The following is a 14,655-nucleotide window of genomic DNA, read 5'->3' as shown; positions in this document are numbered from 1 at the left end:
AGATTTCTTTCACGACGACGACGAAGAAGATGAAGAGATGGGCCGTAGTGGGCCACCCGTTCTGAATCGTTCTTGGGCTTGGTGCCAAGTTTCGAGTACAGCCACGTCGTGGGCTTGGTGTAGCAGGTGCCCAGCAGCTCGGAAGAGCGGCAGCCGGAGGGCATCTCGTCCGGCCGACGAGCAACCGCGGCGTTGGACAAAAAGCGAATGGCGGCGCCGCGGCGGTAACACGGGTAAGCAAAATGCTCTTCTCATCAGGGCACGGAGTGGGAACCTAAACATCCATTTTCACAGTATTTCTCTCGCACACACAACTCCGCAATAAGATGCAATGTTGTACCACTGAACCAAATGCAAAACATCTTGTATATATTACATCCGCTCTAAAAATTCATAGCTTTCTAAAAGGTCTTATATATTTTTTTTTGGAACGGAGGCGGAGGCAGTAACAAATAAGAGCATCTCCAGTCGCGTCCCCCAAAGCGTCCCCCAAAGCAATTTGGGGCGCGCCGGACAAAAAAAGCGTTCCAGCCGCGTCCCCCAAAGCCCATTTTTGTCCGGCGCGACCCGATACGGTGTCCGGCGCCCCGAGCCCGTCCCCGTCCCACAGGGGACGCTCCGGGGACGCCGGACACAACGAAGCGAGGCCAACCGACGCGGGCCCGACGCGTCAGCGGCACAGGGAAAAATCGTCGCACACTCCCGCCAAATCCCGCCGCTCCCGCCAAATCGCGCCTATACCGGCGCGCACGGAGCCTCCCAAAACATATCCCGCCGATTTCTTTCTCCTATCCCGCCGATTTCTTTCTCCCTCCCGCCGTCCACCCGCCGCCGCTACCCTCTCCCCATTCCATGGCGCCGCCGACGGCCCCCAAAAAGATGGCGAAGAAAGCGGCCAAGAAGCCGCCGGGCAATGCGAAGCGCCGTTCGCGAAGCCGCGGAAGGCGCCGGCTCCGAAGAAGAAGCCCGAAGGAATGACCGACGATCAATGGCAGCAAGATTGCCTGCGCCGGAAGCCGTCGACGGCGGAGCGGAAAGGACGGAGGGCGGTGGAGCCGGAGAAGAAGGCTCGGGCGGCGCGCCGGCACGCAGCACGTAATGGCCGGGTGTATCGCCGCCACCAACGCGAGCCCATGGAGTACGTCCATGCCGGTGTACGTTCCGGGACTCGAACTCTCCGTCGCAAGCCGCCTTCTACAACGACGGCCCCTCCGCCACTCCCGGGTGCGTGACGCCTAACTTGTCGCCGCACTACCGGGATGCGCTGCCGCACGGCGGCTTCAACCCCAACAACCTCTACTCCCCGGCGTACGAGCAGCGCGAGCCGGACCCGGTCCGGACGGCGACCCTTTCACCGGCCGCAGGGGTCCGCTCGAATACGACGGCGCCGGTGCTGAGGAGGACGACGGGGTTGAGGAGGATGACGTCGAGGAAGAGGAGGGGATGGAGGACGACGAGGAGGACGACGATGAGGACGAAGAGGGCGGCGAGGAAGAGGACGACGAGGGTGCCGGTGGACGATGATCTCGTGGAGGTAGACGCGGACGGCGTGAGGACGAAGAAGAAGAAGAAAGAAGAAGCCGTCGGGCACACGAGGCCCGAAGTGGACGCCTACGAAAGATTGTTGTCCGTGCGAGTCGTGGGCGACGGTGAGCCTTGACTCCATCATCGGCGCCAACCAAAAAGGCGGGAAGTACCGGGCGAGGATCAAGGCCGAGTTCGATGAGCGCAAGCTCATCACCGGCGACTACGAGGAAGGTGTCAATGAAGAGGAGCCAAAAGGCAATGTCGACGCGATGGGCCATCATCCGGGCGTCGGTGAACGCCTTCCATGGGTACCATCTCGACTTAGAGACCGTAGGCGAGAGCGGCGCCGACGCCGCCAAACCGAGTACGACTTGTTTCTTCCATAATCCGTAGCGCCTACATTGTGTTCGATGAAATGACTCGCCTCCTTTGGTTAGTTTGATCGGGCCATGGATTTGTACGCGAAGAACTCGGAAGGTCACAAGTCTTTCGTGCTCATGCATTGCTATGGCAAGCTCAAAATGAATGAGAAATGGCGGCCGACGCGCTTGTCGATGTCCAAGGGAAGGACGCCATTGATCCGGACGCGCCGCCGGCAACTTCGACGAGGGCGTCCTCATCGGCAACAAGGCTGCCAAGGCCGCCTTGGCCGACGCTGCGTCGTCTGAGAAGACGCAGGCGTCGATCACGAAATGCCTCGCCGACATCTCCTCGACCTTTCTCTCCCGCGACAAAAAGACCGACCAAAGGTGGGCCGAGCTGCTCAAGAGGCAAGAGGAGAAGCTGGAGCTCAAGAAACGCAGGGACGACATGTCCCTGCCGAGAACGTCGACAGAGGGAATGTCTCCCGGACGCGAGCGGCGCACAACTTCTTCAAAGGCCGGATCCTCGACGACATCGAAGCCAAAATGGCGGCGGCGGACGCGGCGGCCCCGGCGGCGGCATCGGCATCGGCGGCGGCGGCAGCGCGGCAAGAGCGAGGCGGCGCGTCTTCTCTCGCTACACCTGCGTCGGCCTGCGTCGGCGACGGAGCGGACGCACCATGCACGAGAACAGGGCGGATCGTGACGAGGTCGTCGTGCTCGACGGCCTGCGTCGACTCGGGATACGACGCCGTCGCCCAACCCCTTCCCCTTCTTCTAATTTGCATGCACCACCGGTCCGTAATATGATCGCGCGCCCGGTACTTTGATCGATCGCCGCTACTCCGATCGCGACGAATCGGCGGGAACAATCTCTTTTGAATGCATCTATTTGAATTTCTGATTGGGGGCGGCGTTTGGGGGACGCGAGCCGGGAGCGACGTCCCCCAAACGCGGCACGAACAAAACACGTCCCCCAAACGCTCAATCCGGCGCGGTTTGGGGGACGGTTTGGGGGACGCGGCTGGAGATGCTCTAAAGCCCTGAAAGTATAAACACTAACATATACTACAAGGAAACGGATCCACAGACTCAAGAAAAGCCAAAGATGGACCATCATGTAAGCCTTCACCTAGTAACCAATTTGCGAGCAAACACACGTGCACCACGGCCATACAGACAGACAGACAGGAATATCTTCGTCCTCGCTGATGAGCTCTGTGAACTTCGCTGACCGCAACATCTGGATCACTGCTGGCCCGGAATGGTGAGGACCAGATGCAAGTGCCACACATGGATTTACCTGAATTTTGCGCTACTAAAGTCCTTTTAACAACTCCTCTAAGGCGTCGATTCACTTGTGTCCATGCCAGTTACCGCTGTTGAAGAGTAAGGTCAGTGGTGTAAACCATCAACAATGAATATATAAATGTTTGATGTATTCTGAAAATAAAGTAAAGACGTTGTAATCTTACTAGACAGCTCAGCTATCAGAAACTCTGTTCCAGGACTTATTCCCCTTTTCGGGAAAAAAAATCACAAACTCTTTTATGGACAACTTCTTTCATGCTCTTCTACCTCGTCCCTCAACCATCCCAGGATTCTCAAAAATATATCCCCACATGCATAGAAGGGTGCGGCCCTGTACCCACAGTCACCGCACCTCGGCCGAAGACACCTATTCCCTTTCTTCCCAACAAGGGCACAGCTCAAATCATTTAAATAATACTATTCCTTGGCAAATCAATTATCCAGTTGTTGATACGGTACGGCTAAGCCAATCGATCTTGTCCTCGGCTCCACAAAGTGAAGGCAGGCCGGGCAAAGCAAAGAAATAAAAGTAATTTCACCCCCATCAGTACGAGTGCACTTACCCCCTTAACAGCAGCTTCCATACGCTAGAGCTATTCCTAGAGGTACAAGCGGAACTTTTTTTAGGAAGATCAACAACTAAGCTACGAAGGAACATTTCCAACCTAAGGAAGGCACAAAAACAGAATATTAGCAATAGAACTGCCATGTACTTGAGCAGGATGAAGGTTAGGGGAAATAATGCTTTGTTGAAGGATTAGAAAGAATGTGGCCAGGCAAGAATAGTACTGCTTATTTCTCTAGTAGGGTCATGAAAGCAGGGCATTCCAGTCACAAAAAATTGACACTGCCTGAAAGTGAGCAGCGGAGTGTATGCAGTGATAAGTGGTCTGAGTGCTTCTACAATTGTTGGGCTGGTGCTGTACGGCCTGAGTTCTACAAGTAAACAATGTGGAACCTGAGCCTGACAAAACGGCAAGCCTTCCTTTATTAACTTTCAAACAGAAGTACATCCTCTAGGAGGGGTTTTCGTAGGAAATTTAGCGGCCACCGTGACCTTCATCCCCAATTCTCCACCGTTTCAATCACCCGATAACAGTCATAATCAATCTCAACATAGCTGGCGCCAATATATTCTACTAAATCCAGCCCATCGCAGAGTACAGCAGCTTCGGTACAGTGAACATCGACCACCTGATCACTTGTCCAGTTTGCTGCAGCAGCAAAGGTGCCCCCTCTCATCTCAGACAACCCCTCCCACCGTCGCTCTCCGCGTACCCAGATCAAACCCAGCATCAATGTTTAGCTTCACGTTGCCCAAGGCAGGAACTTTACTTTGCTCATCCCCATTCCCTTCCTCTTTGCCCTGTCCATGGCTTGCCACCATGGACTGGATGGATGGATTGCCGGAACAGCGGGCTGAGCCGGCTTGAAAGACTTGCTTGCCTCTAACAAATCACCGTCTCTCCCACCAGATGTACCAAACCCCTACAGTGACCAACTCCTTCGAACCAAGATTCAGCGCACCCAGTGCAGAGGAAACTTCCAAGCACGCAAGCACAGAATATGCACATTAGTACATGTTTTCTTTCCCAGACTTATGTTAAGATCGAACATCCCCTGAAGCAATAATCCTTAACTGGTTAGCAGGTAAAGTAAAATAACAAGAGATCTTCTCCAAACAATGCGACACAAAAGCTGTCAGGATGGTAGCACAAAATGTTTTCATGTTGCAGTGCCAGTCTATTCTAGAATACTACTCCCTCCATTCCACTGGGTGAATTAATTTGGAACGGAGGGAGTACAACACCTCAGAAGGACACACAAGCCGAAGACGTATTAGAAATCAGATGTAGCCTGCAAGTCAATAAAAAGGAAAATCTGCCTCTTTTTGTCAACACCTACAACAAAGGATGGAAACAGGAGACACCCCAAAATATTGTCTATAAAGAAAACCACTAGATAAAAAGGTAAGTTAAAATTCTTCAGTTCAAGGACTTGATGCATATATATTGCTAACAGTTGACTACTAAGCGGAAACATTGGATAAACAAATAAAGCCAAGTCAATTCCTCAACCCAAGAATAAATAGAGAAACGAGGCAGAGCAGTTGACAAATATTTCAGAAGCAGAGCAAAATGACTTGGTAATCTTAGAATACTTCAATACTCACAGTAGACACTTCAGCCCGAACAGGTAGTGAAACAAGCATAGATTTCATGCAACCACAAAATATAGATTTCATGCAACCACAAAACAGGCAGAGCTTCCGAGGCTCATAGATTTCATGCAACCTGCAAGTCAAGAGAGAGGAAAATCTGCCTCTTTTTATCATCAGCTACAAAGGGTGGAAACAGGAGACACGACAAAATATTGACTATTATAATAAACCACTAGATAATAAGGTAAGTTCCGTTCTTCAGTTCAAGGACTAGAGGCATATAGATTGCTAACAGTTGACTAATAAGCATAAAAACAAGACAAAAAAAGGTCAGTTCCTCAGCCGAACAATAAACAGAGAAACAAGGCAGGATAGTTGGCAAATATTTCAAAAGCAGAGCAAAATGAGTTGGTAATTTTAGAATGCTTTAATACATGCATTAGACACTTCAGCCCAAGCAGGTACCGAAACAAGTACAGATTTGATGCAACCACAAAACAGCCCAAGCTCGGCCTCCAAATGGAGTTTGCGGGAGATCGGCTTCTAAGGCTCATACTTGATGTAATTCCTAGCAAACTCATGAGGATATGACAGCCAGGCCCTTGAGAAGAACCACCTCACTCAAACGAAAGGCAAAGCGTCCACATCATAACTTTCTAGTGCAGTGAAGACGGTATGCGGAACAAGGGTCTGTTTCAGCCGAAGTTCAGAAGCATAGAAGATCTGGCCATCACAATGGAAGCTGCCAACCAGTTCACCATCAACGTTGACGTAAAACATCCACCCGCCATGACTAACCAGCAAGAGGACGGCATCGTCCACCGACACCACGCTGACAGACCAACAGTGATTCAACCTCTCAAACATCCCCTTGATATCTGTGACCGGCAATTCGACACGGTGCCTGTGTTCCCAAACCTCGCTCTCGTAATTCCGCAGCACCCATATATCAACATTTCTGCCAAGATCGTTATGGTTATAGATGCCAAGCGTGGCATCCATCTCGAAGATGTATGAGTCGGTGGGAACGGCTGGAGCACGCATCTGCCGGAACGACTCGGATGTGGTGTCAAATGCAATTACCAGTTTGCTTGCCTCCTGACCGTACCAATGCAGGCTATTGCGGACTAGGGCAGGCGTGTGTAGGTATGCTGACGCTGCCACCTTTAGCCCCTCAATGTACCTCGGCGGCTGGTCGGAGCCCAACGTGAAGACATAGCAGCGCAACGTGAAGATTTGATGCCAATCTGCTAGAGTCCAGCCCAGTAATAGCCGGTACTCACCACTTGGGCGATGTTGATACATCCCCAGTAAACGGTAGCCCGACAATTGCGGCAGGGAAGCATGCTGACGCGTGGTCGGGTTACAGACGGAGAAGCAGGTGTCAGTCATGCCACGCTTGGAGAGGATGAGGTGGCCGTCGCAGGAGGCCTCCAGACATGAGCCGGCAAGCCTGACGACGGGTTGGAGCTGGGCGTCGGCGGCCCGGTGATCGAAAAGGTGGATGTTTTCACAGCCGCTGCCTCGGTATTCGTAGCCGGAGACGATGGGGAGGCTGGGCTGGCGGCCGTGGTGCGCCAGGAGAAAGTCACGGGCGGAGGTGGCGCGTCGCCAGGCGCGGCAGACGGAGCGGCAGCGGAGGAGGGATTTAGGGGGTAGGTGGACGAGGATCTCCCAGACTATGATCTCCTCCGGGAGGCCGCCGCGGAGAGGCGTCGCTCCTCCTGCACTTGCGACCTTCGCCATGGTCGCCGGTGGGGATCCAATCTCAGGAACCAGAGAGGAGTTTTTCTTTTCTTTTCTTTCATCTTTCATCAACAAAGAAAGAAACGAGAGGAGTTGTTGCATTTCGGGAAACATATGTGGGCTAAGCCCATGTACTTATGCTTTTCAAGTTGTAAAAAAAAGCATAGAAAACACTCCTAAACCATCTTATTAAAACCAAGATTTTTTACTTCTATCTTAAGAATCCTAAGATGTAGTTCAATAGAAATTTTTCATTCATCTCAGAAATGGATCTTTATCATGTTTCGCATTATTGAATTATTATTAAGAAAGACACATACTACCATATGATAAAGCCAGATTGTAAGGCTAAAATAATGAAGGTATTGATCATTTGATCGAAAGACATGAGGCCGCCACTACAAAATCTGATGAAACAACGGAATGCAATTCTTTTACCACCATTATTCATGCCTACAATTTCATAAATATTGTTTTTTAAATAAATAAACATATTTAATGAAATATTTATCCAGACGTACTCACTGCCGGTTTATAGGATACGTGCAAGACCTATAAACCGGTATATGGAGTAGCATTACAAATTAGGCCCGTTAAATTTGTTATTGTTGTTTCCAGACTAGAGATGCTTGCTACTGAGGCTTGTGATATGTTAGATGCTTGCTATGTCTATGTAACTTAGAGTTCTCCAAACAAATTCGAAAAAAAAATTAGCTTGTGTTTCCAAAATTAGTTGCATCGATTACAACTCCAGGTGCACAGCATATGTTCTGCCTTCCCTATGAGCGGCCACAGAACAACACCAGCATGCCAATACGCCATCCCACTGGAGATTGCTTCTGAGTAGCGCTCGGACCCGTGTTGGAAAAGGAGGAAAGATGTGGACCAATAGGCCTGAGCAGGACAAACCACCTCTTAGTTTGAAAACCACGGAATATCATCCTCGTACAAACAAGGAATTAACAGGTGACGGCGAAGCAATGCCACATTTGGATACAATGAATACAGAATCTCAAAACCACGAAGTCTGTGAGGAAGTACCGACAACGGTAGGTAACATAACATGCGACAGACTGAAATGATGATTGTAAAACAGAACTCGACTACTATGATATTAGTGATGGCGGTGAAAAAAAATGCTTCCGCATTGTAAGAACAATCCACTTCTGTTCCAGTTGTATACAGTCCATTCCTCTCCAGCCGTGTTTGCCGAAGATGCACATTCTTGATGGTTTCTCCTTCGCTTTGCGCCATCCTAAAGAATTATTTGGTTTTCTTGAGTGTATGCCTACTGATGCAGCCAGCAGCCTCACCAAAAGCATGTTCCAACTTGTATTATTGGCTCAGGGACTACTGCTGTGTGTTCTGGGTAAATCTCCTTGGTCCAGACCGGAGCTGCAGGTTGTCCAAAACACGGGCAACGTTCAGAAGCCGTGGATCATCTGAAGGAATTTCTCGGTCCTGTGTTAGGAATAGAGGGGACAATTATTAGAATCAGAAACAACTATGCATAAGGTCGCCATTTTTTTTTTTTTAACATAAAAGGCCCGACGGCCCTGGAAGCTTTCATTAAACAACTGGTGGGTACAAGTTTACGTCGCAGTGCCTAAGCAGTATCCGTTGAGAGTCCCCTCTCGTTCCTGGGCACTCCTCTGCCTCAACTCCGGCGGCGCTGCCGTCTGGAGGAGAGCTGGAGGGGTTGCCTGGAGTGTGCATAGTAGGTGTAGGTCGTATGGCAATCTGCCGGTAGTGGGCTGCGTGCCCGGTAGATGGAGTGGGTCTCTAGATCTTGGCAGCCAGATCTGGAGCAATCTAGGGTTCTTCTTCCTGTGCTTGCTTCTCCGGTTGAAGAAGCTCAGCGAGGAGACGAACGCCGCTCCTTTGAATAAAGTTGCAGTTCGTTGCCATCTTGAAGAGCGAAGCTGCATTGCTGCAGAGTATCCTCTGACCGGCCGTGGAGGCGAGGGGAGGAGCCGATGCAGCCTGTGGTTTGCTGTTTCTTCTTGGTGGCGTCTAGGTGTTGGCGTGCGAGAGATGCGCGCGTCGGAAGCTGCGTTCTTCGGAGTTTCCAAGCGGCTGACGATTCGTCAGGCTGCTATCCATGGCGAAGGGAGCCACTCCGAGCTCAGGTGCGGAGGCGATCTGAGCTTCTTCTTCCTCCAGGTCGATGTGCCGTCGCGGAGGATCTACTTCGACCTAGGCAAAGGATCTACAGCCAGCCTCGCCCCAAGTGGCAGGTTCCCCGGCGGCGGAGCTGGCTCCAGAGCCTACAGGTCTTGCAGCAGCTGCGGTGGAGAAGACAAGGGACTCGATTGCTTTTTCAGTTTATCTTTCAGGGTCTCTTCTGTAAAAGTGCTTACCTTATCTTGCATTTCCCTACTGCTTAGGGACTGCGACATAAGGTTGCCATATGGGACAACTTTATTCTCGTTAGTTCAGGCAAGCACGCTGATATATATGGAAGCAAGCCTGGATCAGAATAGGAAAACTATATTCTGTTGCTAATAACATAATGGCTGCAAGCTAATCATTTCAATGATCTCAAACAATCTCAGAAAGCTTACAAAATCCAATGGTACAAGAAAAAATCACGCAGGACTCCAAGGTGATGGCATAATTATAATACTGAAGCTTACCTTCAATCCCCTGTGGTATGCTTCAACAGCAGGAAGTGCTGGAACTATATTACGGGTTTGCAGGAGATCCCATACATAGTTTGCAGTTGTATATCCACCAGTCTGAGCAAACCCACGGAATTGCAACAGTCATTTGGGGTGCAGTTTGAATTTAATTCAAGAAGCTGACTTGAGTAGGTAAACAGTGTGCACTCTTCATATGAATGTATTTGTGCTTCTGTGAGTTGAGTACTGGAAAGCAGTAGTCGTTGCCCCTTACCTTTTCACCAGAGGCTGCAAGTAGAAGATCAGTTCCCATCTTGGGATTCAAGAAGAAATTTCTTGAAGTCATTTTCTCCTGAAAAATATAATAACCTATAAGTTGTGAACTCCCGAGTTAGTCAAACTATACAACAAAAACAGAAGGAAAGAATTACCAAGGTTTCTTGAGCAACTTGCATTCCTCTTGGAGTATGCCCAATCATAGCTCCCTCGGCAAGGGTCTGAATGCCATTGATATTGATATAATATAGTGAAAGTATATGAGAAATTGAGAACTCATGGTGTGGAATAAGAGAGAGGTACACAAATTTCTCACAGATAAGGATTATCATTACACTAGTTCTATTTAAGTCCTTAATTAGCCCCACTGTGGTAAAGTTATCTACACTATTCAGTATGAAGCATTATCCTCACATATACATTATTCAGTATGAAGCATTATCCTTACATACTCAGTTCTGGGTATGTGGCTAACTTTTGTTCCAGCATAGGAAAAATGTTATCGTAAGTGGTACCAAATTCAAACTTTGAGGGTTTCCTGTCTTTAAATAAAGTGAACAGCAATTGTGATCTATGAAATCCAACAGCCATCACTGCAATTAGGATATACTACTGAAATATGCTCTCTAATCAGAAGGTGGCAGTGAGCTTAAAGTCAGTAGGCAGCAGTATAATAGTAATGTAGAGCCTTTGACAAATAAGGAAACAGTAAAGCTTGTAGTGGCTAACAAGAAACAACTGAAAGATATCTTAAGACCAAACTAAAGTTTCATTTCAAAATAGTCCAAGGCACATGGCCCTATTTTTACAGTTAAACATGTTCATTTATAGGATTAGAAAATTCGTGAACTTATGTTGCTATCAACCACATTATTAAATTTCACTTTATAATTTCAACAAGATACTCACCACATACAACTCTGCGGGCGTGGGTTTTGAGCTTGAGAACTCTTCGAACATCTTAACAGCAGAATCAATATCTCCACATCGAAGATAACACCTTTCAATTCAAGGGCAATAAATTAACAAATAGATCGAGAAGTTGCTAGAAAGCATGACCATAAAAAAGGAAACACATGGGAGCTTGCCAAAATACAACCACAGGGATAGCAAAAGTAGACAAAAATGGAATTCACAAATACTACGTATAGTCACCACTAAAATGGGGGTACACGATGTGATTTGTGATGACCACTTCATAAGATTGTTAATTCAATAATACGTAATCAAGAGGCTTTCCAGTAAGTATAATGCACAGGCATACAAATTTGTATGGCAAAGCTTATATCAGTGTATCTCTAAAAGATGAAGATTCCTTGATAGTCTAAAATAATGAGTTATCACTGAGACATAGTTCCAAACTGAAAATATCTGGAGTAATTGATCATTAAAACTTCCTAGTAACCATGAAATGGATCGTTAGATCAAACTGTTCAGCATGCAGAAGCAGAACCACAGATTACCTTACAGCATGCATCACAGTGAAGGCATCACAAGTAAATCCCTCTTTAGTGATCATTTCAAGAAGTGCTTCAAGCGTCTGTAAAATGGTACAGATAATTAAATTTCGTAAGAGGTAAAGGCTCAACTTTAATGACATAAGCAAACTAGGATATGAAAGATAACACAATTATGGTCATGTCAACAGTCAATGCTGGGCAGTAAAAAAGGTAATGCAAATGCAACATCACATAGCAAACCTCTTTGCTCTGCAAGTCTGCACAAGCATGGACAGCAACATGGTAAATCGTCAGCTGCTTAAAGATAAATCCTCGTCTGTGTGCATATTCTGCTGTCGGCAGATTGTATAGCTCTTCCTCTGAGACATTCATCATTATATTCTCAGCGCTGTCATTTGCTATTCTTTCGACATACTGCCAACCTTTTGACTGCTGGACAAACTCAAGAATCTGGTAAAATAGTAAAGCAAAGAATTTTTTTAGTACAGTCATGTTAGATACGACCCCATAATAAATTTTCTTGAATGCATAACATACTTTCGCCATAGTATCCTCACTGGCCGGTGTCTTGTTCTTGAATGCAGTTATTAGTCCAGCATAACAATACTTGTTTAATCCAAGTCCAGCAGCAGTCATATCATTAACTATAGCATAACTGGTAAAAAAATGACATTAAGTGTTTCTCCTGACGCAGACAGCGACATTGAAACGCTGCAGAGACTTGACTGTAAGGTATAAATTAAAATGGAAAAACATGCTTAACTAGCATAATAATCCCTCCATACCCGTTTGATTAGATCTATTTATTACTGTTCACGGTGACTAAGACACTAATTTGAGGATAGTTTGGGACAGAAAGGCCCCTGGTTACACCGCGGGTTAGAGGAGCAGCTAATTAATGGCCCTTCCAATACGGGAGGGGTAGTAGAATAGGCATCTACTGTGACAAAAAGGAAATACACGTAACAGTTCAGAATTTACCTAAAAACCAAATACACCTAATAAAAAGGAACAGGGGGAGTATTATTCTACAGAAATACTTGCCACAAGCTGTTAGGCCTTGGCTTATTTGCCATATTTCCCAGTTTACCAGTGCACGGCCTCATGCTAAAGATAGTCAGCCCCAATGTAACTCAGTATTGCAGTATAAATGCTGCATTCTTCTACAATCAGAGAAACAATAAAGTCGGTCAGAAGGAGCCCTTACACTTGATCAGTACGCCCAGTTGCGGCAAGTGCATTCAGAAGACAAATGTAGGTTTCCCCTTTCAACTTCACGCCATGCGCTTTCATTTCTTCCAAAAGCTTCGTTAAGGTCACAAGAATTGGAGCATTAGTGAGCACATCATAAAGATGGGAATGACACTGTAATGACAAGAATCACAATTATATGTCGGAAAATAACTGACCACGATCGCTGCATCTGAGTTCTTGCACTTCCCGCAGGTAGAGATCAAGAAGTTGTAAAGGTTAACCTGCAAAAATTAAGGCCTTACGCTAACTGGTCCGGCAACAAAAAAAGAAGGAATTTGCCATAGGAAAAGATGAATGGATGTGACGAAGAGAGTGGTCTCACATCAGGCTGCAAGCCCATTTCCCTCATCTGATCGCGGAAGTAGAAAGCGTCTTGTAGCCGGCTGCCTTTCATGGTGCCAACTATGAGGTTGTGGAACGTGTCCCGCACAGGCTGCACCCCGTCGAGGATCATGTCCTCGTAGGCGTCACGGAGCAGGTAGGGCCTAGAAACAGTTGCGATAACATTTATTCAGACCCGGCGGAGGTTAGCACAGTAAAGTTCGTTGCCACACTAGATCACCAACGCAACAAAGGCTCGACGAAACTACGGTAAACAGGAAATGGCACTGCTAGGAAGTGTGTCGAACAGGTGGTGTGCAAGAACCGGGAACGACGTGCCTGCGCTGCTGGACGAGGGAGCCGATGACGGTGTTGTACTCGGAGACATTGTTGGCGTAGTTGCGGCGCATGTACTCCTCCGTCGACGTCGCCGTCGCCGTCGCCACGCCGCGCCGCCCCACCCCCGCGGCCGCCGCCGTAGCGTGGCGCAGCTGCCCTGCACCACCAGATCCAGAGGTTAGCCCCGCGAATTGGCGCAGGATGCGGGATCTTGGGGAAGGAGGGGAGGGAGACCTTGCAGCAGGAGGGAGGTCTTGAGGAGGCCCATGGCGACGATGGGGGGAGGTGGTGGCGCTGCGTCGACTGAGGAAGATGCGAGACGAAAGAAAGGGGAGGAGGGTTTAGGAGTTACTGAGATGGCCGATGGGCCTGAGGCACATTTCATTCGATGGCCAGGTAACCAGGATTTCGTTCTGTCTCATGGGCCATGTTACAATTTTGCATATTCTTTGATTCTATCTACATTGGTTCCTGTTTTTATCCGAAATGCTAAAAAAACAGTATTTGCACAGTATTATTCCAAAATAAGTAAGTAAGATTCTTCCCTGCAGAAAATAATTTTTTAGTTTACCTTTAAATTTTTAGAAAAGGTTGGAGCATGAGGTGCATCTGAATATCTGATTATGATCTGAAAGGGAGTAGAGACTAGAGAGGGTAAGAACTAAGAAGTAAGAAAGCACGAGGGGATCATGTCGGAGACAACACCTGTGGTTTATTCTGATTCAAGTTATTCAATGAGTATTACTCCAACGTCCTGCTACGTCATTATTATTGACATGGTGTTACTAGTGTACAAGAGCTTGATTGGATCACGAATCTAGGTCTTGTCGATAGTTGGTGTTCTTCCGACTTCCAAGGTAGATGGGGTTGATCTCCATTCGCGGAAAATGGGATTGATCTTGATGAAGGTCTCTGATCTCCTGGTAAGTTATGGTATATGATCCCAACTGAATAAGGGAAAACAACTTCTCTAAACAGCCGAATGTTATGCGGTCGTGCTCGACATAACTGCGGGGATCGAAATCTCTTGGGCACTCGTAAGCTTAATCGGGTAGTGAACGATCGTATAATATGTCCCCCTCTAGCACTATGGACATCGAAATTTGGAAATGGTCAGGCAGTAGCGTTCAGCTAACTTGTCAATCTGACTGCTCTGGTCGATTCTCACTAGTCGAGAGACCTTGAACTTGCGTGGGACCGTACACACATGGGTCACATGAAAATGCTTTCTAAGTCACTTAGTTACATAGAGTTCCTCTATATACTGTGTCAAGATT

The 14,655-nt window shown here is 47.8% G+C and overlaps 1 protein-coding gene across 1 annotated transcript; it reads right to left on the bottom strand.

The window, feature by feature from the left end:
- Positions 1-8,066: 8,066 nt before the first annotated feature.
- LOC124708718 (pentatricopeptide repeat-containing protein At4g35850, mitochondrial-like) lies at positions 8,067-13,498 on the bottom strand. Its single transcript, XM_047240391.1, has 12 exons — positions 13,379-13,498; positions 13,041-13,203; positions 12,874-12,939; positions 12,672-12,769; positions 12,002-12,119; positions 11,705-11,914; positions 11,468-11,544; positions 10,914-11,004; positions 10,160-10,225; positions 10,003-10,080; positions 9,744-9,845; positions 8,067-8,568 (listed from the first exon to the last, which is right to left on the bottom strand). The coding sequence occupies exons 1-12, from the start codon at positions 13,447-13,449 to the stop codon at positions 8,458-8,460; spliced, it is 1,251 nt and encodes a 416-aa protein (XP_047096347.1). The 5' UTR covers positions 13,450-13,498; the 3' UTR covers positions 8,067-8,457.
- Between the last annotated feature and the right edge of the window lie 1,157 nt (positions 13,499-14,655).

The sequence above is a fragment of the Lolium rigidum genome, chromosome 4, assembly GCF_022539505.1.
Source record: "Lolium rigidum isolate FL_2022 chromosome 4, APGP_CSIRO_Lrig_0.1, whole genome shotgun sequence".
NCBI classification, from domain to species: Eukaryota; Viridiplantae; Streptophyta; class Magnoliopsida; order Poales; family Poaceae; genus Lolium; species Lolium rigidum.
This window is presented reverse-complemented; position numbering and strand designations above follow the sequence as displayed.